Source organism: Zosterops lateralis (genome assembly GCF_965231275.1).
Source record: "Zosterops lateralis genome assembly, chromosome: 8".
NCBI classification, from domain to species: Eukaryota; Metazoa; Chordata; class Aves; order Passeriformes; family Zosteropidae; genus Zosterops; species Zosterops lateralis.
The window spans coordinates 28,687,536-28,713,686 of NC_139768.1; the positions used below are offsets into that span (position 1 = coordinate 28,687,536).

The 26,151-nt window shown below is 42.8% G+C and overlaps 1 protein-coding gene across 1 annotated transcript in view; it reads right to left on the reverse strand.

Moving 5' to 3' along the window:
- ANK3 (ankyrin 3) overlaps positions 1 to 26,151 on the reverse strand; it is a gene marked incomplete at its 5' end in the record, with an annotated part of 195,921 nt that overhangs the window by 86,659 nt on the left and 83,111 nt on the right. Inside the window, 9 exon segments of the mRNA XM_083866821.1 lie at positions 6,913 to 7,160; positions 10,901 to 10,999; positions 11,713 to 11,811; positions 12,286 to 12,483; positions 14,493 to 14,591; positions 16,542 to 16,640; positions 18,304 to 18,402; positions 20,156 to 20,353; positions 24,874 to 24,972. Of these exon segments, the coding sequence (XP_083722947.1) occupies positions 6,913 to 7,160; positions 10,901 to 10,999; positions 11,713 to 11,811; positions 12,286 to 12,483; positions 14,493 to 14,591; positions 16,542 to 16,640; positions 18,304 to 18,402; positions 20,156 to 20,353; positions 24,874 to 24,972 (1,238 nt within the window).

Consider the following 26,151-nt stretch of genomic DNA (forward strand, 5'->3'; position numbering starts at 1 on the left):
AGCATCCGTGACTTACAGGGACAAGGTACTCTGCAAACCTGAGATATTCTAGAATACGTGGTTTTATTGCAAGGGTCGTGGGTAGAAAGGGCCTTCCCTTCAGCCACCAGCCTCGGCTGAAGGGAAGTCCCAGAGAGAGAACGAGAGAGAGAGAAAGAGGGTAAGCTGGCACGAAGAGGGGAGAGAGCTAGAGAAACGTGGCAGGGGTCAGAGTGCAGGGGGAAGAGAGAAGAGAAGAGCAGAGAGGGGGCAAACCAAGAGAGGAGAAGAGCAGGGAAGAGAAGTGGGCCAAGAGCAGGGAAAAGAGAGCGAGGTCCAGGTTACAATACATTATATCTCCTTTTGTGATGAATATTCTAATTTACAGTGACCAACCAATACAAGACACACAACCCTATAGAATCTACATACAGCCTATAAGAACTACTACATTACCATGTGTTATATTTTAAACTCTAAAAACTACTCTTTAGACTTTTCTGTTTTGCTACATTGACCTTTGGATTCCTTAGCCAGCAGAAAGGCATTGTTCAATCAAAAGGGATTCTTCTTCAGCTGGCTAGGCTATTGTCTTTAGGTTATACAGCAACTAAGACTTGGTATCCTACAACTCAAAGTACGCTTTCATTTCGATTACAGGTTTCATATTTTCAGAATCTTTTGCTAAGCAATCATATTTATAAGGTTTCCCTGATTCATCTTTCCCAACATCTCCCCCGTTCTGTTGAACAACTAAAATACTAGAAATCGTCCTACTAGTTATTTTTTGCACACACTGAAGTATACAGGGTATTGTTACTAAAACTACAATTATTACTATTAAAATAATCAAGCCTATTTTACAAAGTTCCTTTAGCCAAGGTGCAAAGCTCAAACCATCAAACAAATTGTCTAGCCAAGATGGGTCATCCGTTGTGATTTGGTTAGCTAAATCTCTTAAATTTTGTAACTGTTTATGAATGGAAACAGAATGATCGGATAAGTTCATACAACATAATCCTTCAAAATCCTCACAGCCGTGCCCATGAGCTAATAAAAGATAGTCAATGGCAGCTCTGTTTTGTAAAGAGGCATGTCTGACTGCCTCTTCATCTGTCAGCAAATCACTGATCATAGTAGAGGTGGCATTTACTTCTTTGCTGAGCCAACAGCCCAGCTTGTTTAACTGTTGTAATGCTACTGAAGAAGTTAATTGAGGTAGAAAAATGCTTGCAGCGATCGAACTTCCAGAGTTCCAAGGGTGAAAATCACTATCACAGTTGCTTTCAAAGTCAGGTCCCCAGGGAGATCTTATTTTCCTGTTTTTCCTTTTGATTACTTCTTTGACTTGGGGAGCAATTATTGTAAGTTGTCCCATGGAGCAAGGGCCACCATCTAGTTTTGAAGGTATACCTTGCCAGGCCCTGTCTCCACAGATGAGCCAAATTCCCTTAGGAAATCGAATAGGAAGTTTGTTAAAACGATCGGCATAAGGTTCGTCATATATGATAAGCTTAGTTTGACGACACCAAGAAGTTATATTGCTATAAGCGGGGTGATATGGGGTAACGTTAAAAGAAGGGCCATTTTCTCCCATGAAATGGAACAGATAACAGGTGTCCATAGTTAATGAACCTAGGATTTCTAATTCTTGAAGGTCTGATTTATCAACTTTAGAATTGTCAATATAAGTTTGGTGTCTCTGGCTGGGAGTTGGTGATATATGGTGATCGTCATATGGCCAATATTTTTCAAGAGTAACATTGTCAAAACCTTCTGGGAAAGGTACTCCAACTAAGCAAGTTGAGAATGGTTTGTCAGGACTCGTGTCGGATAAGCAGATGGTGTCAGAGCCTGCAGACCTGGCTAAAGCAACCCAGACATTCGTCTTTGGTTGCTCTACAGGTAAAGCTTCACTACAAAAACTAAAACAAAAGGGTAAAAACAACATGCATTTGCGCAAATAGTTAAAGTCCAGTCTTTTCTTGAGCTGTCTCTGGCAGGCCATCTTCTCCTGATGAATCCGCACAGCTCAGGTCTGGGTGCTTGCTTCCTGGCTTCCGTTTGGGTGGTAACTGGCTGGTGTGGGGATGTTCTTTCAGTTTTGTCTTTTTGTTGTTTAAAAAATGTCTATAAATGGGGGGATCAGGCTCCTCTGCAGAGCTGTTCAAGAAATTATAAAGGTACAAGGCTATATTCAACTTTCTTTGAGGTGTAGCCTGAGTTTCTCCCCCTTTCGGATGATGAAAAATGCGTTTTAAAGTTTGATGTGTCATGTAGTGTGAGTTCATAAGAATTATGGTAGCAAGGTTTTTACAGTCATTAGGTGTGTGTCCTTCCAGGGTACTTTTCAGTAGTTGTTTAAAGTAAGGGGAGCAAAGCAGAAACACAGCAGTGGCTGGGCTGGGCTGGGCAGCAGCAGAGAGGTCGGGCGGTGGCGGCTCGGGGGGTGCCATTGGCGTGAGCGCGGAGGAAGCGGGCAGCGATGGCATTGCCGTGGCAGTGGCGTGCGGCAGCGGCAGGGCAGTGTTTTGCGGCAGCTGGGAACCAGGAGGCCGTGGTGGATGCAGCGCAGCGCTGCACGGAGCCGTGCCGCCGAGCAATGGCGGGGCTGCGAGCACCGGGGGTGCCGTGGGTGCAACAGGAACGGGAGGCTGGGGTGACACGGCAGGCTGGTGGGGTGGGGCCGCGGGCAGCGGGACTGCGAGGTCAGCGGGCGGCTGGGCTGAAGCGGCAGCGTAGGGACGGTAGTGCCGGGGTAGGGGGACCGGAATTGCCACACACTCCAGGCCGGGGTGTGCAGGGAGCGCCTGTGCAGCCGCGACAGGCATGCCCGATATCAGTAAAGCAGCGACAGCAGGAGGTGGTGGCGGTGCAACAATGGCAGGGACTGGCAGGTCCGCAGGGGCGGCAGGAGGGGGCTGGGCCGGGGGGACCGCGATGCCGGCACTGGGCGGGGCGGGAGGAGAGGGCAGGGCCGGGGCGGCAGGAGGGGCCGGGGCGGCAGGAGGGGGCGGAGCCAGGACCGCGGGGGGATGGGGAGGGGCTGCGGGGTCCGGTGGGGTGGCGGGTGCCGCGGTGGTCAGCGGGGTCTCAGGGGCCGGAGCAGGGAAAGGGGAGGCCACGTGCTCGGGGGTCGGCAGCGCACAGACCGGGTCGGGGAAAGCGGGGGCCGGCGGGGGCGGGGCCGCAAAAACAAGGCTCGCACGGGGCCGCGGGACCGGGGGAGCAGCACCTGCAGCAAACAATTCAACGAGCGCCCTACAAGCTGGGACCAGCTCCGCAGCAGCCATATCCCGAAGGGAGATGTTATTAAAAAGTTTAACTTCGACTGTATCCCAAAAATCTTTGCTAAAAACGGCTGAGCGGTCAGCATTTGGGAAGTTGTTCAGAGTCCAAGCTAGGAGATTTTTTAGCTCTTCTTTAGGCAAATTACTTGGGCTGGATTTAAGTAAATGCTTTAACTGTTTATAGAGAATTCTGTCTGGAGCAGAATAACCTTGTCCCATGATAACACCGGTTGTTACTCACCTATCAGGGGGTCGAAAGAGGCTCGTCCGTCAGAGCTCCAATGTGCTGCTGGCCAAGCAGTTATGGGGCTCTACCCACCGTGTCCGGGTCCCTCTGTGCTCAGGACCCCACGGGATATCCACCAACCACGCAGCAAGGGCTCTCCAAGACTCCGGTTAGGCGCTGCTTTCAGCAACGTCTCGCCGAGCCTGGGGCCTGCCGCGGACAGATATTTACCGAGCTCCAATTCACGGGTCTCTGCAGCGACTCCGAGATGGGCTCACCACGCGGTGGGGTCCTCTGAGAGCTCAGCTCCCGGGGCACCGCGGAAAATATTTTAAGAGCTATACCGACCGGGATGCCTTTCAGCAGCCCGAGTATGCTCCCTCCCACGCCAGCAAACCCTCTAAGCTAGGCCTAAGGGTTGCCGCGGAAACACCTTTTAAGAGCTCCGAATTAGCGGTGCTTCGCAACGCTATCCGTGCTCACGGACGGCCGTTTGGGGTATAAAAAGAAAAAAAAGAAAAACAAAACAAAACAAAAACAACCGGCAGTTATAATTACCGTCAACGAAGTTCTACAGATGAAAAAACAGAGTCGGCTTCCTCACACGGGGCACCAGACTGTAGAAGCATCCGTGACTTACAGGGACAAGGTACTCTGCAAACCTGAGATATTCTAGAATACGTGGTTTTATTGCAAGGGTCGTGGGTAGAAAGGGCCTTCCCTTCAGCCACCAGCCTCGGCTGAAGGGAAGTCCCAGAGAGAGAACGAGAGAGAGAGAAAGAGGGTAAGCTGGCACGAAGAGGGGAGAGAGCTAGAGAAACGTGGCAGGGGTCAGAGTGCAGGGGGAAGAGAGAAGAGAAGAGCAGAGAGGGGGCAAACCAAGAGAGGAGAAGAGCAGGGAAGAGAAGTGGGCCAAGAGCAGGGAAAAGAGAGCGAGGTCCAGGTTACAATACATTATATCTCCTTTTGTGATGAATATTCTAATTTACAGTGACCAACCAATACAAGACACACAACCCTATAGAATCTACATACAGCCTATAAGAACTACTACATTACCATGTGTTATATTTTAAACTCTAAAAACTACTCTTTAGACTTTTCTGTTTTGCTACATTGACCTTTGGATTCCTTAGCCAGCAGAAAGGCATTGTTCAATCAAAAGGGATTCTTCTTCAGCTGGCTAGGCTATTGTCTTTAGGTTATACAGCAACTAAGACTTGGTATCCTACAACTCAAAGTACGCTTTCATTTCGATTACAGGTTTCATATTTTCAGAATCTTTTGCTAAGCAATCATATTTATAAGGTTTCCCTGATTCATCTTTCCCAACAGAGTCAGACTTTAAAAGCAATACTGAATCATTGTTTACACTTCTGCAAGTTTTTTACATTCATTCTGTTTTATGCTTACCCTTTACTCATCTACTTGATCGTTTTCAGACACAAACACAAAAGAATAAAACTGCATTTCTCTGAGATCAGGCCAATTTCTCTCTGCTCAGGAAATATATACAGACTTGATAGAAAACACATACTGACAGTAATTTTTCTTATTTAAAACTCAAGATCTAAATATCCTTAAAATCTCTGAAAACTATGCAAATTTCTGCCACATGAAAGAGGTTGAAGATAAAAGAGGAAGGAGAAAGAATCTACTGAGGAGATGTTGTTAGGAATGAGAAAGAATTTACTTTACTTTACTTGCAAATTATGGTTAATTTTCTCTCCTGTTCCTACTGCCTTTAGCACCAAGGACAGAAGAGCAAGTGGTAGCAGTTGTCACATCAGGCAGGAACACTCACTAGGTTTCCTCCCCTTGAACCCAAATCCACACCCACAGCTGCACCCCCTACCCAAGGCCAGTTATTTTCAGTGTCCCACTGCATTTCAGTCCAAGATGCAATCCTGATGATAACAACACAGCTTAGGTGGGTCACTTTACACAAATATGTAACAGTAAAATTACCTAATAGGACCTGAATATTAATGGCCAAAATTACCTAATGGAGTCTGGATATTAATGGCCAAACCTTCTAGAAAGGTTAATAAGTGCTCAGTATGGGGGCTCTGAGTATGCAGCTCCAAACCATTCTGTGAGTCCTGAAGAAATAAATGATTTTTTTACTCCAAAACTGCAAAACTCAGAAGTCAGTGGGCTTTAAACATGTGGCTTCAAATGTAGATGTGCTCTGAGGAAATGTGCATCCCTGAGAGAATATGGAGGTGAATTACTCCCCAAAGGTGGTGTTATCAGCACAATGAGAAATTGGAGATTACAGCTGAACAGATGGAAGGCTGCTGCAGGTAATTAACCTCTGGTGGCACTGAATCAATGTGCCAAGCACTTCAATCATGCTCCCTGTATTAGCCTCAGCAGCAAAATGGGATAGCCAATGGATGCAGAATATGTACATGGCAAACTTCCCTGTGGGGATATCAAGTCCCCCCTACACTGTATAAGCCCACACATGATTGAGACTTGTGGGAAAAAAAAAATCCTCATTTGCAAGAGAAGTTTTCTGAAGGAGGACCCACAAGTAATCAAACTGTAAAGTTAGAAGCAGGAAAACACAGGAGCCTTGTGCAGGAACATCCACTGCTTCAGAGGATACTGACTCTTCCTACCTGCTGAGAATAAGAAATATTTTCCATGAAAAAAATTTCTATTGCCTCTCCAGTCTAGCCACAAAAATCCATACTGAAACTGCACTTGATAATGTCAAATAACAATGTCTAGTGGGGCATTTAAAGAATTAAGGCTGCACATTTGCTAGAAGCATTACTATAGAGCAGACTTATTAGCCTATGAATTCACACATAAACTAAAATACATCAGCTTTCCTACCACCAGGAGAAATTATACCAAAAGTCACTGTGTGCTAAGAAACATACCCTAGGGAGGAAGAATCACTTATATTAAGGAACAAAATCTCAGACAAGATTGCTGTTATTATCCCATTTAAAAAGTCACCATCCCTGAACAAGTCCGCTGTTACCATTAGGTGGTGATATTTGTTACCATTCCGTAGTATGTATTACCTTTTTTGTTATAAAAGTATTATAGTGCTAAAAATGTTAAAAAAACAAAAGAATTTTAGAGAAAAATACAGCAAATGTTACAATTACACATATAGCAACTGAAAAATGGGCAGGCGTATTCCTAGAGGCTGATGAATGACCAGTGCTAGCCCTCGTGGGGAAGAAGGTATTTTCTCTCTGGCCATGTTTTGGCAGACTAGCATAAATCAATGCTGGATTAATAAATTCCACTGCAGCATGTGTTATCACCAAACCTGGGGCAGTACAAACCACAGTTCATTCAGTGTGACACAGCATGCTGCCCTTTGCTAGGAGAGACAATGATGTGCATTCAGACACCTGCAGAATCCCAGTGGGCAAAACTTAATTGCAGGGCCCTCTCCTTCTGGTCACAGGCTTCTCCCTGGGCAGGTTGGGCGCACTGACCTTGTTGCTGAGGTTGACATTGGCATTTCTGGAGAGCAGCAGTGACACCATGTCCACGTGGCCGTCCTGGGAGGCGAGGTGCACGGGGGCGATGCCCTGCCTGGTGACGGCGTTGGCATCGGCGCCATATTCCAGCAGCGTGGTCGCGATGTCCATCTGGTTCTTCTTGGCAGCTATGTGCAGGGGGGTGTAACCGTTCTGCCAACAGAAAGCACTTTGCTGAACAAGGTGATAAATCACTTCTCTGTACCTACCCAACTCCGTGAATAATTATGCCTCTAGTTCTGAAAATTCTGTCAAACATGGTCAAATACAATGTTAACAAGCCGTACCAAGCAATGTATCTGACCTTTAAGCAATCTTTCTTTTTTGAAAGTTCTGCTACAAAGAGGAGGATTCTGAAGTAAATTTTCAAATTTGGGAAAAAGTATCTTTTCAGGAAAGGACAATCTATAGAAATAGGAGTTTGAGTTTTGTTTCACAGACATTTGCTCATTTTCCTTAAATGCACATAAAATCTTTTAACAAACAGAAGAGCAGGATGTGTGTTCATAATTCAGAACAGCTGTTATTGTTTGGGATTTTTTCCCATTTCCCAGTGTGAATGAAAGCATTATGTACATGAAATATGGCCTTTCTTGCAGCATTTACCCTAAACCTTACTGACAAGCTGGGTGTTTTTTCAGATCAAGGGAAAACTGAAGCAATATAACTTTAGAGTCATGCATTCCTTATCTTTTTATTCCTTCCAATATGTGTACCCAGGGAGCCCAGTGCTAAAAATAAAAATGCAGTATCTATTGCATGATACAATTTTGTAAGTCTGAAAAAAGACAGGCAGGAAATAGATAAATGGATATAAAGAATAACTGATCAGCACATAAATACCAAAACTCTGATGGACGTATGACCAGGTTTTGGTAGAGATTACAATGATTGTTTAGTCAAGAACTTCCTGTCTTTCAGAGATGTATTAGCTCTCATTTTCAAGCAAATTACAAATGTGCACACATTTCCATGTGGCAGAGGGACAAGCTTGGCATGATGAGACTCAAGCCGCATAAACCATTTTGTATTATTCTATGGTATCATAAATACCATTTGCATCTCAGATTACCCAGCCCAATAAAATCTACCTAAAGGCACAAAGCATTCATCTACCTGGGCTCCTCCCTGCACCAACAGGGCAGCAGGGCTGGTCAGAAAAGGAAGGGAGGTCACAAGAGATGCAGAGCAATGCAGGTATGAGCAAGGAATAAATACACGGGGCTTCACAAATGATTACAAGAGAGCTTTACTAGGAACCTGGCAGCAAGAGATGCACAGCACTAGTTTCATGTGGAGAAGGTTCTGTAACCTTCAAAATTCAATTCAGATTCAGTTCAGATCTTGGATACTGAGGTATCTGAAAATGACACTGAGGAAGCACAGTGCTGCAATCAATAAAGGAAGCACATGGCCACTGAATTTTCACTTTGAAGATAAAGTGCTTCAGGAAAAACAAATATAATCCTCTCCCTTAGACTTCCTGCATGATACTGCCATTTAAAACAACCACTGCCACACGAGCACCTAATAAATCCTAAATACTACACACTAAATCCTGTGTGTCTGCTAAAACATAACTCCTTTAAATGGAGCTCATGTTACATTATATAAAATAACAAACGCAGTTTCCAAGCCTTTTCCTCAGAAATGAGCATATATTGCTTTCAGTGGAGTGGACAGCAGCAGGTTGCCAAGAGAAGGCAAAAAGAGAGCTGAAAAATAAAAGCTGAAATTCAGCTCAGTCCCAATCTGCATCTTCTTGTCATAAGGGCGGCACTGTCACTATGCATATATGGAGAAAGGAACAGAGAAGTTTAGAAGAAGGGTATTGGGTTGTTCTGGTTGCCAGGGAAAAGAGTGGAAAAAGAGAAAATGGTTAAAGACGAAGGGACAGAGGAAAACTAAGGCTTTGGGGATGGCGTGGTGAGGAAGAGAGGCACTGTAAAGTGGATGCCAAATTCAAATTAGGGATAAGCCGCACAATTTTTACCTATGAAAGAGAAGAATGGTTCATCAGAATAACTGTACCACAGCACTGTACTCTGACATGCCCATTTCCCATACCCTGTCACTTATCACTCTTCAAGGCAGATTTGGATAATGAGCCACTCTTAAGATCAGTGTTAAAGACAGTGGTGTCACAGGAAAGGCAACTACTGATGAGACTAACTGTGGAGCCAGTGATGAGATATGACATAACATTTATTTACTGGACCACATTTACAAAAAGTACAGGAAATCATCTGCTGTTATCAACATCACCTTTTGGATGACTGCACAGTGGGGGCCCGAAGCAACAAACATGTTATGGTTAATTTTATTTAGTATCGACGCTCTGCTCGCTGCTGCCGTGGCTCACTTGCTGCAGAGCACTAACAAATGCTTTCTCTTAGGCACACTTACAGTTGGCACTTGGAGGCCTGAAGTGGCAGCTGCAGAACTGTTCTGTTACGGATAGGGAAGCTGAGGTGACCTGACACACGAGTTTGTGCAGTGCTGTACCACAGTCTACAGGGCTTCCACCTCGGTTTGGACTTCCCAAGCCCTTGGCAGGGGCTGCTGCAATTCCTGTCCCTACAGGATGCACAGCTTCCACCAGCAGCTTCTTTCAGTGAAAACTGGGTCAGTGCCTTCTCATCCTCTTCAGAAGGCCCTATCTTCCCCCCAGTGGCATTTGAGAATTCTGTGTTGCAGTAGTGAAAGATCAGAGATCACTCCAGTTTCCCCCCTGGGGCACTGCTCTGGCAGATTGCCACTATCGACAGTATTGATTTTAAACTGCGCCATTGCTGCTGGCAGTCCATGTTTATTTAACTTCCCCCTCCTTGCACTACAAACCCTGGGACTTACCATGCTGGCACACTCCGTCCTCTCCTCCAGCCATGCAGAAGGCCTCCCAGTGCTATGGCTGCACTCAGCCATGTGTGAGAGGCAACCAAGGAGCACTTCCTATCTAACTACAATACTGGCCTTTCCACTTGCTCTCCTTTCTCCACAGGGTCTTGGGTTTGTTTTTTTTTTTTTTTTTTTTCGGTGATTTAAGGAAATTATCTGGGTTGTTTCAAATGAGGCATTTACGTTGCACTTAACCTGCTTTAACCTATATGTGTTTCCTGCTTTACTCAATGTTCCTGTTCAGATATTGATTATACTTTGATTGATTATAGTATTTATCCATCCCATACTAAAAACTGGGATCCACAAAAGAAACAGACAGTTTAAGCTTCTCTAAATTCTCTTTGTTCTATGCACCACCAGAATAAATTTACATATTTATTCTTTCATATCCTCTGAAACCTTACACTAAGTATTGTCTTGCCTACAGTAAATTACAATCAAAGCAGGGCTGTGATTGTAATTTTATTACCTAGTTTTATTTCTTGCCAGTCCATTTACACTGGGAAAGAAGCATTGTGAAGCACATGAATAATTACATATACTGAACTGAGAAACTTATCTCACCTCAGGTGTCATCCTGTGGCACAAACAGAATATATAGCTGTTAAAGCTATATAAAACCCCCCTGTATAGCTGGGCTTTAACCCCAAGTTTACCCCGCACAAATCTTAAGATGCAATGATACAAAGTTGGCTAGCTTGGAGAAGCTATTGAAGAGGCTGGACAAATGAAAGCAAGGCTCAGTATTTTCTGAGACTGAAACAGGTGATTTAAACTGTTTCTGCATATTTTTTTGCTTTTTTAAATTGCTATTTTATCCACTTGCAGGATTATTCTAGCAGCTTTATGTGGTTGTGAGACACTAACAAACAAGGTCACTGAGCCTCCTGTAACTGCAAACATACACAGCACAGAAAAAACAGGGGTAGACAGGGAATAAAGGGACATAAAATGCCTGGGTATTGTTTCCCCACACTGGCCAGTACTTGTACCTTGGCAGAGGCATGAGGTGAAGCTCCCTGGTCCAACAGGAGGAGGGCCACTTTTTGATTATCGTAGTGTGCAGCTACATGCAGTGGTGTTAAACCGCTCTAAAAACACATGCAGAACAAACAAGCGCTGTTACAGACTCTCTCCAGGGGAAACTCAGGAGTTTGGAAAATTCCAGCAGATAAGGTGAAAAAACACATTTGTTACTCATTCGTGCATCCAGAGCCTTTGGGAACTTTTAGAATCAAAAAATAAAACAAATTTGGAAATCCTTCCCGAGCTGTGAAAGCCCCATTCCCTTTTCCCAGGGAAGAGAAGCACATATCTGTGCTGCCCCAGGGTAAGGAGGTCACACCCTTGGCAATGTTTTCCTTTTACTGCCTGGATAAGTAAACTGCCCCTTGCATCTGTAAAAATCCAAGCTGGGCTGGTTTAAAAAGCTTGAGGTCCTATTGGCCTTTGCCCCCCCACCCCCTCCCCATCATGAGACCTGGGGAAGCAGGGCCAGCTACCCAAACACTCTGATAAGGACTGTAAATAGTCTGGGTAGGAACAAAGGGGAATGGTTTGTCTCCATTCCCCTGGATATGAACACAGAGCACATCACTTTGTTGTCAATTAATGACAATAATTGTCAAGAGGTTGCTGGCTCTTGGTAGCCCCAACAGGGACTGGAATACCACATGAAACCAATTCCAGCTACAGGCAGGCTGTGGATACTAGTGTGATGGTAAGTAGTTGGGAGGACATTAATAAAATATTATCTGGTTTGAGATATTTGCTGTGCAAGTTGCAGTGGCTTCTTCTGTCCTACCTTTCCAGCAGCATCAGGAGATGCATTCTTCTGAAGCAGGAGGTTGGCTACCTCAATTTTCCCGTACTTTGCAGCCACATGTAGCGGAGTAAATCCTTTCTGTAAGAGAAAGCAGTAATATAGCAGCCCTGGGCACTCTTTCTCAGGGCAAGGTTTGTCCCTGATCTGGATGCACTTGCTTCCAACCACCCCCTTACATAGTCCCGAGTACAGGCAGCAAGTCTGCAGATTCCCAACTGCCCTGTGGGGTCTGGAGGCCCTTCCCTTGCAAGGCAAACCCCTTCCTACATTAAACAAGGGAAGAGTCGGTTCCTTTCTTCACACTGTGGAAGACCCTAGCCTACCAACACCCGCCTGGAATTTCTGCCCTGCATTCCTTCCATTCCAAGAAAATGCAGCTCTGATCACTGGACTGTGTTATACACCAGGTCCTGAGGCACAAGCATGAAGCTTTGTACCCTTTTAATAAAATGTAGCTCACACTTACACTGTATGTGCAGCATTTAATTTACAAGCAGCCCTTGCTACAGGTATGTTTTACAATTCCAGCTGTCGCTCCTGCAGCTTTCTTACCTTGGTGATGATAGACAGAGATGCACCATGATCCAAAAGAACAGAAGCCACGTCCTCATGCCCTTCCCGAGCAGAGAGGTGCAGGGGTGTGTATCCTGACGTGGTGGCTGCATTGGGGGATGCTCCCTGCTGCAGCAGCTGCTGCACAATATCTGCTTTCCCCAGGCGGGCAGAAATGTGCAGCGGCGTTTGGTCATCCTGGACACAGAGTGAACAACACAGGCCTGCGTGAGAAAACTGCACCTCTTGTTGGGACACAAAAGATTTGCCCACATTCTGTCACTTTCCAAAATTGCAGATGAGCATTAACTGTACTGAGGTCTTAGCTAGTGAATGTTGCACACTGGCTTTCTCTGTGTCATATCATCAAGACACCTTGCTCTTTGTTAATGCCTCACAAAATATTCCAGACAGTGACATAATCATAAAAGTTAATAAATTTATCAATTTTCTTCCTTATCTGGATTTGCCTCACTTTGCTTTGCAGACCTTTCTTAAAATAAAGCCAGTGCTCACATCTTGATATCTTTTACACTTCACAGCAACGTTTAATAGCTCAATCAATTATTGCCTGGAAACTTGCATAAAGTATTGTTATTTTTGTGCTTTTTTAACTGGTGAATGATTGTTTGGTATTTTGCAGTTAACTTTTCCATAGATGTAACTGATGATAGAACATGGTGTGGCAATTGCTTGTCACTTTCTACTTCTCACTCAGAAGACAATAATCTGAATAGTTTTAAGTATGTTTCCCTGTCATGAAACTCATGGTTTATTTCTTTTCCTTCCCTGAAAATATTAGGGTGTTGTGACCTTTTTCTGAGCATTTAAGAGATAATTTCTCACCTCTTTATTATTTGGTTTTGTATTTTTGTCATCCCCTTTTTCTGTTGTACAATCTTTGGATTAAGCACACTATCACAACAGTGTGGCCAAGCATCTTTCTCTCCCCATTTCCCCCTGCTGAATTTCCTACCTTTTGAGCACTGCTACCCCATGTCCTGCAGTTCTGGGCTGTTCTCTTCAGGGGAGACCTCATGCCCATACTACAAGAGTAATTTTACACCTCTGGATTTAGGATGGGAGCGTGCCAGGATAAAAATGCCACTCCTCTCCAGGGCAATTCTCCTCTATTTTGGGGAGCATCTTTGTAGTTCTTAAATGATTCCAGTTTGTGCCTGTTTCCCACAAATTTCTCACAGCTGATGTTGGCACTGGTGTATTATCTACTGCTTGCATTTAGTTGTTATTTATGATAACAAACTGATCACAGGCAATGGCAGTTTGCACAAATTAAATCATTCTGTGAATTTACTCAGAAAATATTTGCATGACTGCTTCTGAGAATGAGCTGTTCACTTTCAAGATTGTCTTTGGAGATTCACAAACCACATGAATCAGTTCTATTGTCAAGCTCCTTGCAGATATAAACTCTATCATCTATAAATATTTAGTTAGAGTTCCTTATAAGTCAATAATCTTAACAGCAAACTTACTTGTGTGTGACCCAATTCACAGATAATTTCACAATGAAAAATAGTTTGGTTTTTTTGGGGTTTTACCTATTTTATGACCATTTGGGGAAAAAGTATTTCCTGAGTTTACCTATTCAGACTGCTATTTATTGCACCCATTTGTCTCCTTGCCCTGCCTGTTTCCTGGAAGTCTGCAATTTCCATAATTTTGTGTGTTCTTTCATGCCTCTTGACCATTTCTTTTTCCTCAACTGCAATTGTTTCTATAGAATCTGTTCCTTCTTTCCAGCCCTCTGCTACATCCTCTCACTGTGCCTCCTTCCTTTAGATGGTGCTCTGTAGAAGTCTTAACTATTTTTGAATACATGCAGGCTGTTGCTTTAGGGATATGACAGGAGACACCAGAAGCTGAGAGATCTCAGTTGTGCTGAAATAAAAGCAGATTTGAGGAATTCCTCTCCCTCCCTAAGTCCCACTTCAAAACAAAACTCTTCAAACACGTGATAATTTATATTAAAAATGGGGATGGTATCAACCTGACACCTTCTGCCTCGTCTCTTACAGATCACTTGTGGATACAGTAAGAGGATACACAACAAAGCATCAGTGGGCATCACAAAGGCTTGGCTTCACCTCTTGCTCGTCCTGAAGGACACACACAAGATGAATGTGAGTCCTTGCTTTGTCCAGCACAGATCATTCAGGCTTGTTACACCTGGGCCACGTCCTCACCTTGGCCTTGGCCTCCACCTGGGCTCCGTTCTGTACCAGGTACCGCACGACCTCTGTCTGGCCCGCTCTGGCTGCCATGTGCAGCGCTGTCTCTCCTCTCTGCAGGCAGCAGCAGAAACAGAACAGAATTAAAACCACACTGCAGGAAGGACAAATACCAGCTGTTTCATAAACACAGAAACACTGGCGACCCTGCTCAGAATGATCTCCACTAGAAAACTCTGCTGTAGTTGTTGTCTTGGGTTGCAATGCAAAATGTAACAGGGGGTGTGTATTCTATTGCCAGCTGTTAAACCAGGTGGGGCAGTGTCGTTTATCCCTTCCAGGACCCATCCTCCCTCCAGGGGATCTCTGCTGTCCATGGGCCATCGAGGCTCACTGCAGGGCTGAGACAATTCCATCAGCCCATGGGGAGATGCTCCACCCAGGGGGAGGAGCCCAGCATTCCTACCTGGATAAAACCTGAGAGTCAGAACACCAGCACAGCCTGTTTGCACTGGATTGCCAGAGGGAGACCAGACCCATCTCCCCCCCACTGGACATTCAGAGGAAAACTACACCCTTCTACAGGATCATTGCTTCAACAGAACCACATCTGTAATCCAGGAGGACTTGATTAGACTGCTCCCAACACCCTGACCAACAAGGTGTCAGGTTGTATTCTGACTCTATCAGTGTTTTCTTTTTTGTTTGCTTTTTTTGTACTACTACATTTTCATTTTAATTTTTCTAGTAAAGAACTGTTATTCCTATTCCCATATCTTTGCCTGAAAGCCCCTTAATTTCAAAATTATAATAATATGGAGGGAAGGGGTTTACATTCTTCATTTCAAGGGAGACTCCTGCCTTCCTTAGCAGACACCTGTCTTTCCAAACCAAGACCGTTGTCTGTAAAATGTGAGATTAAATCAGTATTTGACCTGTCACTGTGTGCTGCAAAGCAATTTATTGCAGGGTCAATTTCCCAACTCAGTAGTGTCTTTGTCGTTATTTATCGCTGAAAAGAGACAGTGCAATTTTTATATTACTAGTATTTTATTAGGAACGTTAAAAATTGTGTCCTTTTCAATAGCAGTTTAATTTTTAAGTAGTAATTTAAATTGTCCTTTGAATTTAGTAAAAAATGTATTTCAAAATTTGTATATTCAGGCACATATATATTTGGCTTTCCTTCTGTAATGCCTTGTGCCCCTATGATCATTTGTTATCTGACAAGCACTGAGGCAACTGAACAAGTAGGGAAAAAAAATCATTACCGAGTACATTCATCTAAAGCTTCAAGGACTTAATGAAAGACAAATCCAAGGAAACCAGAACAATTCAGGAGGGCAAGTGGTTTCTACATTTTTGGGTATCAATATGTCTTTAGGTACAAACACCTGCTTGTTAACAAAAGGTGTTGCATTTTTAGGTCATTTAACAGAATTAGGAGGTGAAGACTTTTACGAAGTTTTGTCTTCTAGCTGCACCTGCGTGTGGAAAGTGAAAAGGAAGCCAAACTGTTAAAGAGGATCAACGAGCTTCTGCTTCTCTCCCACTTCCTGATTTTCAAACACCCATCTAAGAAGAAGCTGAGTTTTCACACGTGCCCTGGGAGCCTTGGGGCAGGCAGCCACAGCCAGCAGAGGAGCGCGCTCGGACGGCTGGATGGACACAGCCAATATGTCCCCACAATCTGCTGCAGTCTGTTGAGTTCTCCTTAAATGGCAGACCCCCAGGGTCTTGGGAGAAGAGTGCTCAACAGTCATGCACAGATCTCAGAAATTACAGCTGAGAAGCTACAGTATGTTCTCACTCTTTCCTTCAGAGAACCAAGAAATAAGAGCCTGCTTAGAGTCAGCCCCTTTGGAAACTTCCTCAACCTGCCAAGTATCTCTCAAGTAGGAGTCAGCAGGCTGCACTTTCCCATGACTCCAGCACCAGCCACAGGTGCCATGGAGGTGGATGGTGGACAGTAGAATTAGGCACTTGAGGCACATCCTAGTACTGCTCCCAAATCGTATCACGCATTCCCAGTGCTACCCTGCTGAAAGGAAACCTGTGACTCACCACATTGGTAGTGTTGGGGGATGCTCCATGATGCATTAGCTGTGATACAATATTTACATGTCCCATGAAGGCAGCAACATGGATTGGAGTTAGGCCCGACTGAAAAACAGACCAAAGTCCAATTTAAATACCTACTTCCACATGCCTTTACAAGAATGCCATGAGGAAAACATAAATTTTTCCAAAGCGAGTAAACCCAGCTGCTTGCTCTTCTGAGAGGGCTTTATCTTCTTAAAACAATATACATGTGCTTAAATGAAAGGGCACACAGAACTGGAAACCCCTATAAGTCTGGTTCATGAGCAAACAAATGTTCTAGGAATCCAGTAGTTCTTCATCAACAAAATCAACCACAGCTAAGCAAGATTAAGATTAGGCATTTGCTAAATATCATCTTGGAACAGGGAAAAAAAAATTAAAAAATATAGAAGCATTGCTGGTACAAAGGCAAGGCATTCTGAAACATTCAGCTTGTGCAAAAAAGATGACCATCATGAATCTGCACCACTACCCTCACACAGGATATGAAATCCCAACCGGAGAGAAAGAGAGAGAGAGGGAAGGAGAGGGGGAAAAAAAAAGAGCAGCCATTCAGCACGGCATAACCTCAAGGATTTTGCTTTAAAAATCCAATTGGTAGTTAATATTTCCCCACACAGAATCACCCTAAAGCCTCTTCACAGCTGCTTCTGCACAACTGTACCAACAGTCAGCCAGAGGTGTTTTGCTACCAAGAGAAGGAGAAATCGCAGTGGATCTCTGGAAATCCCCATGCTTTAGGCAGCTTCCTCACAGATATTTACAAGCCCCAGAGGGTAGAAGTGAGGAAAACACTTATCTTCCTTTCTCATGCAGAACAAACATGAGCAGGAAGGCAGAATAACTGGCTGAGTGTGGGTTTTTTTAATTTGTTTCAAACAACTTAGTAAATGCTGTTAAAGTTTTCAAACGCCAGTCTGGAGCTACATGAACTGTAGCCAGGGCAGACTCTTCTCCCTCAAGCAAGCCAGGAAGGGATCTGTATGGTTTGCTGCTGAACAACCCTGTACACATTAAATCAAACTTTGTTTTGTGGAGATGAACTACTCCCCACTGCACCTTGTTTAATCCTTGGAATTCCTTGTCATTTTCTAACATGGCCCATCCCACAGTGGCCACACATTCATATATGTGATCTTTCCTCCTCTCCTAACATGGTACAATATACATACATGGAGATAAAAATTCCCATAGGTACTTAATTGATCTCAAATTTTTTCCAAGAACTGGGTGCAGACTATCTCATGCTGACTGAAGCGACTGCATATTGATTTCTCTCTAGCTAATTTGTGATGTCCCATGATGGTGGGAGAATGCAACTTCTTTGTGGAAAGCCAAAACAAGGTCTGACTTAAACCACCTTTTAAAACAGGACTTGAGTGAAGCATAGTCTTCACCTTGATGTCTGTAACAGAGCAAATTTCATCCTCAGTGCCTTAAATCACAGAAAAAAAATTGGCAGAAATGGTAGATTTTAGAAAGTTTTTCTTAGTTACGTTTCACTTGTTATTCTCACCGTAATCCCAATATATATCAGTTGCTTGTGATTCATTAGGGCAACTGACTTTATTGTTCAGTTTTGTTATTTCATAATATCTAGTTGAAAATAATTGTTGACTTAATTGTTCCATGCTCTTTCAGAAATGCTGAAATGTTAATCAATGCAGTTACAATGAATTTTGTAGGAAAAGTGAAGACAAGCATGGAAAAGACCATTTCTTACCTCAGTTACAGCTTGAATTGATGCACCGTGCTTTAGAAGAAGTTCCATTACTTTTATTCTGTTCTTCTTGCAGGCAATGTGAAGAGGTGTGAAACCATTCTGGAGATGAGAAAGAACACAATTTTGATGCCTACTGTCATTAAAAAATAGAACTTAGTATGGAATTCACATAAATGATTTTTCAGTTTTAAAGGAACAACTCCCAAATTTATTTTGGAATTGCTACATTTTTCATGTAATAGAAAGTAAAAATTTATAAGAAGATAAAGACCTATTTCATATATCCAGTTTTAATTATGAAATACACTGCTCACTCCAATAGTTAATTTATTTTAAAAAATCTAATTTCACGCATAAGTGTCAAACCCTTCTTTTTTGCTTCCCATATTCACTGTTAACCTGCTGGATTTTTTGGGGAATTCGGGGTGTGTTTTTTTGGTTGGTCTTCTTTTGACCTTTTAGAACTGCTGGTAAAAAAAAAACCACTTTACCTATTATGAGCTCTGGAATTTACGTCTTCTAAACTATTTTTACTACTTGTTTGTTGATTTTTTTTCCCATTCATGACCTGTCAGCTTACTGCAACTACAAGTATTTCACCCCTTCCGTTAAAAAAGATGTGTTCAATGGAGAGAACATTAGAACTACCATCTTGTTCAGTGTGAAATGATACCACAGGAAAAAAGTCCAGATACCACAGAAAAAAAAGTAAATCAGGAAAACAGGCTGTCCAGAGCACCCACGATTGGTACAGCAACATCAGAGCACTGAATGCTGATGCTGCTCGGTACAAAAGAGCCTTTGCAGAACATTCTGAAAACTACTGGCAGAGCTGGTCCCTCAGATCTGATCAAAATTGCCTTTTTTTACCTGCCATATAGTAAAGAATATTTTATGTTTTCATTATGTGGGGTCCATGCCATTGTCTGTTCCAGTGTAGCAGCTCTGACCCCTCTCTTTGGCAGTGGACAATGTCCAGGGTGAGCTCAGGTGTGTTTCATATTTTGTAACAGCCTGACCACAGACACCTGAATACAGGTTGATCTGATGCAAAAAGCACAGGGGCTGAGAGAAGGAGATCTGTGGAGTCTGTACTGTTTCCAAGAGAGTCAATCCCACCTGGCTTGTGAGGGTTTCAGGAGTTCGCAGAACATTTCAGGAGTTGAGTGAGTTAGCATCAGGCTATGAAACCAATCAACCCAGTCCATGTCAGAATGTAAATTTCTTTGGAACAGTTATTGAAGAACAAACCAGAGAGACATTTTAAACAGAATGGATTGTGATTGCAATTTGGACAGAAGGCATTTATGTATTCTGTTTGTATGCAGTTTAACTGCGCTAATGTATTTTGCTGCTGAAGTTGTTTCTAAAGTAGAAAGGCATATGACTCCATTGACATAGAATACCACAAATACTTATGTAACTCATTCCTACCTTTTACTGTTCGACATCACTGAGAACTTATAAAAATTCCCTCAGTTTTAAATGTCACTGATTACTTTCTCTGTACAAACACTTGGAAAATAAGGATTCTCTCCATACCAAAAAACTACAGCAGTTATGTCTGCAGCTGTTTCATCTATTCATAATCATAAAAAGCAACCAGGAGGCAAAAGTGCTCTAGTTACACTAGAAATTCATAAATCACTGCTGACTGTCTGCAAGCAAAGGTCTTCTGTGATTGCAGGATACATTATTAACACTTTGAACCTCGAGCATTTGTTCTTGGGCTGTGGCAACAACAGCATATCCTCTCTGTCAGCCACCAGCAGGCAGAAAACAACTCCTAGTAAGTCTCAGCACAGCTCTGCTGGAATGTTTAGCTGGGAACAGCGCCCTGCTGTGTACTCACCAGTGCTTTGGCATTAGGATTAGCTTTCTTGTCCAAGAGAACCTTGGCGACTTTGTAGTGGCCGCAGTGGGCAGCGACATGCAGCGCAGTCAGGTAGTCATTGGTGACGTCGTCCACAGGCACGTTGTGCTGAATCAGGAGCTGAACACAGTTGAGGTGATCCCCTTGTGTTGCCATGTGCAATGGAGACAAACCATTCTGCCAACAGAGAGACCCAGCACGGATGGGTTAGAGGATGCTCAAGAAGAGAAACTCCTCCAGTTGTTGTTCTTGGAGTATTTGTTGTACGAAGGATTTTACAAGCCCAGAAAGCACCCAAAATAAACTTAACATGTTCAGGGTAAGGATAGGGGTTCTTACTCCAGAATTTGGAGCTTGTTTGGTTAGAGTTGGCAGCCCCACACTGAAATACCATCATAACATCCCAGTGATGCTCTAAATGTAGCTTCTTTCTGCCAGTATGGCTCAGACAAGCTGCTCAGTTTACAGGAGTTACATGAGGAACAGCACTTTGTGACTTTTAATACCCCATCCAGGGAATTTTTGGTTTTTAAAACTGAATTAAACTCACCACTCTTAATGTGGCCTGTATAAACCAGACATGACAGCACAAGTGAGAGCATCACTCAGTAAGCACTACAGCCTTCCTTCATACCTCCACTTGTGTTTTCCTGAATTTGGGTTGTACACATGTTTCCACCACACTACCCAGCTCTGGAAACCACTCTTCCCAGTCCACATTGGTAAAACACCAAAAGTTTCAACTGGGCTAAAAATCTCTGAAAAAAACCTCCATGCTGTGACTTACCAGCAGCACTGGTAAAGCTGTTCCATCAGGGAAACACCTGACAGAGACTCATGTACCAGTGAACTGTTTCTTGCAGTGTTTAAAATAGTGAACAAGCTGCCAAAACACATTATATTTCCAGAGTAAAACCGTGAGAGAAGATTCTCAAAAATTGAAAAGACTGGCACTATTTCATGATGAAAGATTAAAAATATATGCCAGAATGAAAGAGGCTTTGTTAGCAGTGATACATAGCTCCTTCTTCCAGCTGTAGGTTTATTTTTTTACTTGATTCTTCTAATGCCAAAGCTAGTTTTGAGTGCAGAAGCTATTCTTGCAGCAGCACACAGTAGTTTATAAGCTGTAAGTGGCTGCCAGCACACTGTGTCTGCACGGTGGAATCCAAACCTTTGCTCACAGACGCAGTGCCCTCATGTGACCGCAGCCAGCAAAGGCAAAGGAGAGAGGCAAAACCAGCCCAGGTCTCTGAAACAAACCCTGCCCTCACCCTTCCCATGTGGTAACAGCGGTAACAACCACTGGAAAGAAAGGTGGAAATACACAGTGAAACAGTATTTTAAATCAAGATGGAAGCAGGATGGTGAAAGCAAACAGGCACATCCTGTCAGAACTGAAGAGCAGTTTACTCGCAGTGCTGAGACACAGATATTCTTGGACACAGTAGTATCTTTCATGTAAGATTATCTCATGGGCATCTCACTTGTGATTTATGTTGGCTTGGATAAGCCTCTCTCCCATTCCCAAAGGCTACTACAGCAATTATCTGCTTGGAAGCTTGATACCAGCAAGGCATTTTAAATGTTTTCACTGTCTTCTAGTGTTGTTAACAGTAGAACAAAAAAGATTAATTTCCCTTGGTTACCAAATCTTTCTGGTAACAGTTTATAACTGATGATGCTTTTTAGGTGAGAGTAAAAAAAATCATGAAACTTTAAACACCATCTTGCTTCATTTTTATAGGAAAGATCCTTCGGGTGAAAAGTGTCATTCTTCACAGTAACAGCCAATAAACCATACTTATTAATGGAATAAGAGATGGAGAAGGTGATGGGAGACTCCCTTATAGGAGAGACTTGTACCAAAAAGACTGACACAGATGGAAAAGAAAGGAACAAACAGAGCCAATTTGAAAAATCAGAAAAATGCTCGCTAAAAATCTGTCATGGACAAGAAAAGTGCAGCAGCTAGCCAGACCTCATGTACAAAAGCAAGAGACAAGACTGGAGGCTAAAGAAGTTGAAGACAAAAAAAAAAATTGGAAAATTGTCTTTTATTATACCCTAAACCAGGCTTAATTCTGTTGCAGTTGATGATACTCCATAACCTTACACAAGTCAGTTAATATTTCAATGCCACATTCAAAATAAAAGTACTACATATAAGAGTGTTCTCCAGGCCCAAATGCTTCTCATGAGAGACAACTCAACAATGACCCTAAGAAATGTTCTAGTACTTTAGGATGGAGCCACTTTATAAATGCACTTACCTTACTGTTTTTTTTAAAGATTGCCAATAAATTATTAAAAGGGAAAGAAGTTGAAGATTAATCAAAGATATTGATCATTAAGGACCATAAGGTCACACCATACCTTAAAACAACCAAATAAAAAAAACCTCAAAACAAAACAGCACCACAGAGATGAAACAAAGTATCAACTGTCTGACTAGGGAAACATAAAATTACTGAGCTTATTTTGTAGCTGTGTCAAAGAGTTTTAATCTAGGAAAATACCCTTAACTGTAGGGCAAAAAAAAGAAAAAAGACAAAGAGCCAAAGAAGTCTGGAAAACCAGTAATTAAAAAAAGATGGACATTTACTGACAGGTATGTAATTTCTTACACCCAAAATCATTGGCATGTTCAGGACTAGAATTCCCTTTTCATTTTGCCTGTAGAAACCCCCTTACAATCCAATAGGTCACTGCCTTCCCTGAAAATAAATCTAAGGTTCTTCCAGTGCAAAAAAAAGGGTCAGCACTACACTAAACCATCTCCAGTAGGAAATAGCTATCAAACTGCAGCCTGGTTATTATTCTGAAAGAGTTTTATATAACATGAATAAAATTTGTGAAGTTCAAATTCTTTCAAAGATGTGTCCTATTTCCAATAATATATGACTTAATTTGAAGAGAATGGAGCCACTTATTTTTGCAGAGGACAGTACTGCAGTTTAGTGCCAAATGAATGAATTCATTTATGCCATTCAGAGGTACAGCTACTCCCCAGCTTACCTTCTGAAAATGGTAGAATTAACACATCAGAAGGAAATGCAGGAACTTCTGCACTTTCTTCTGTTCACTTTTTAACACGTAACAGCTTTCCCTCTTCCAGAAGAGGCTCTTATTTTGCAGAAGTTGTTTATATAAGCCTCTGCAGATCAACATCCAGTCTGTCTCTCAGCATTAGGCAATTTCAAACCCACTATCCCATGTAATCTGCCTGATTTTGTCTAGTGAACTCTGGGCCAGGCTGTGTGAGTCTGCTCAGGAAGAGCAACAAATTCAAAACCTACAGTTCTTGAACAGCATCTTAAGTTTAGGGGTAACACCTGAAAATACAACACCCACGCAACAAAGAAATGTAGTTCCTTAGGACAGGTTTTCATTTATGATGGTGGAAATGAAAGAAATAGGATGTATGTTTATGTGGGTGTTCTTTGGTTTGTTTTGTTGTCGTGAGGCTTCTTGTTTGGTTGGGGGTTTTGTGGTTTTGCTTTGGTGATGGTTTGGGGTTTTTTAAGTAATGAAAAGAGCTATCCAAGAGGGTGGAAGAGCCTTTCTCCCTGGAGTGTAAACTCTAAGTTCCAAGAGTGGCAGATGTGGCCCAAGGGGTTCCTAGACAGCCCCCTGTGGTTCTCCCCTGCTCATGGAGTCTGCAAGCTAGGGCTGTGGGAGTCCATGGAAATTCCACACGCAGAGGATGGGTGAAAACTGTCTGTCAGATTACCCATGACAGCTCTTGCCAGTGACTCACTGAGCAGAGGAAAGCTGGTGCCAACCTCCCCAAACAAATGCTAAATATACTCCAGTAAAGGGGGAAAAAAAGAAGGAAGAGAAAAGCAGAATATAGAAGGGTGCTGAGACAGAATAGGACAGGATGACAGAGAGAGAAAAGAAATAACAATGGAACAGAAATGTTGCTGAAACACACTGGTTACAGACTAAGGAAAAAAAAAGGTACATGTAGTGGAAGGTTATCTTTGGAAAGAACCTCAACAAATTGCAGAGCCCAAATGTCATCCCTGAATGAGGAAGTCATGGATTGCAGTGGTGCAAAGCAGGCTGCTGCTCTGAGATCTGAAATCAGCAGTAATAGCACAGCAGAGACCACCACTGGGAGAGTTCTGGCAAGTGCTTCCTTTATCACCAGCCCCTAGGTCTAAAGCAATCTGTGCACCCTGGTGCAGGTGATTTGAAATTATCGGGAAGAATTTTGCATAATAAACTGTAGAGAGCCAGAAAGTAGAGAAACTGATAATCAGGCTAAGTCCTCAGGAAATAGGAGCTGTCTCTGCAAGGGGACATTGCTCTATTTTTATCTCTTGTCTCTTCTCTGGCCTTAGGGTAAATTGGTACAAGCTGAAGATTTATTGTAATCACCGTGTATTTATTCCAGGAGAGACACAGAGATCTTCAGCTGCTGAAATTCTGAGAGATAGGGCTACCACACAAGCCTTTTTGGTTGGCACAGAAATCTTTTCTTGTATATCTCGATTTAACACATTTTACATATGCAGACCTGCTCTACATACGGCATTCACTTTGGAGAGCTCCCACACAGTTACTTTAAATAACCAAGAAATAGGAAAGTTATTGCCAAACCCTTAAACATATGAGACATACAGAATTACATTAAGAAAAAGGAAAAAAAATGTACAAGGATTATCCCACCAGGGAAGAATATCAGTTACCTTGGTTTTGGAAAGAATAGGGGCACCACGATCCAGCAGCATTTCTACAACCTGTTCGTGGCCACTTCTTGCTCCACAGTGGAGGGGGGTCAGCCCATCCTGTGGGATACAGAGTTATAATTGATTAGTGTCAGACATGCTAAAATCTTGCCCACTTTTGTACAGATCTGTGATGTCCTAGGACGCTCATTAATTCCTGCAAGGTGCTGCTCTTTTGCAAATGAACACTTGAACCTGTTTGCTCAAACCCACAGAGCACATTCTGGCTCTGATTTTCTAAACATGTGAATGTAAATTTTCTAAACATGTGAATGTAAATTTTCTAAACATGTAAATAGAACTTCACACTGATGTTCATGCAATGGGCTTCTTCCAGGCCCTCACTGCACATGCAAGAAAAAGGTGAGACTGCACTTCAGGTATTTTTGCCTGCTTGCCTTGGAGAAAACTGGGTCTCTCATTTGTCAATATGCATCAAAGTCGGTGGATAGCCAGTTAGTCTGAGGGAAAAAAACCCCAACTCCTCAGACTTTTTTATTCCAATGATTTTGACAAGTGTACAGCAGACAAGAAAACCATCTTAATGCCAGGTGATAGAAGTATGTTGGATTCACTTCTGTCTCGTTGTGCAGACTGTGCTTATGTGACCTCCAGCTGAATGACTGGCCTAGAGTCAAGGCATGCTGTCTATGCCTCTTTTAGAATAGTTTGCTTAGTAATAGTCAACATCCTACTGCTTGTTGCAAATAATGTTGTCATAGTTCTCAGAAACTTTGGTTTTCCATTTACAAGTCACAAAGGAAGGGGCTTTTCTCTGGTGTCTTCCACTACTCTTAAAACACATATGTTGTATTGTCTAGAATATTTATGTTGCATCATTTTTTAATAAGGGATTATCTAAAATTCCTTCTCACACACTCCCTTCACACACATGCACTCCCCCTCCATTTCTGTATGGTAGCAAGCATTATTAAGGTACCTCCTTAGTCATACTTTTCATGTGCAATTACAATATTCTTCTTTGGTAATTCCTAAACCACATTCTACTGGAATATCAGCTTAAGCCCTGCAAAGTGTAGAGGGCAGCCAGGGAGAGGGAGGAGGTGGTTCAGAGAGCCTTACATTCTCCTGCTTCTATATTTTTGCCTCCTCCTAATAAATCTCTGAAAGATAACAGGTAGGAATTGTCATGCTAAACTTTTCCTGCTACTCTCATTTAAAACTTGTCTGGTTCTCACTGTGAACCATTCTTGCATTTAAAGTAAGGCATATATGCTG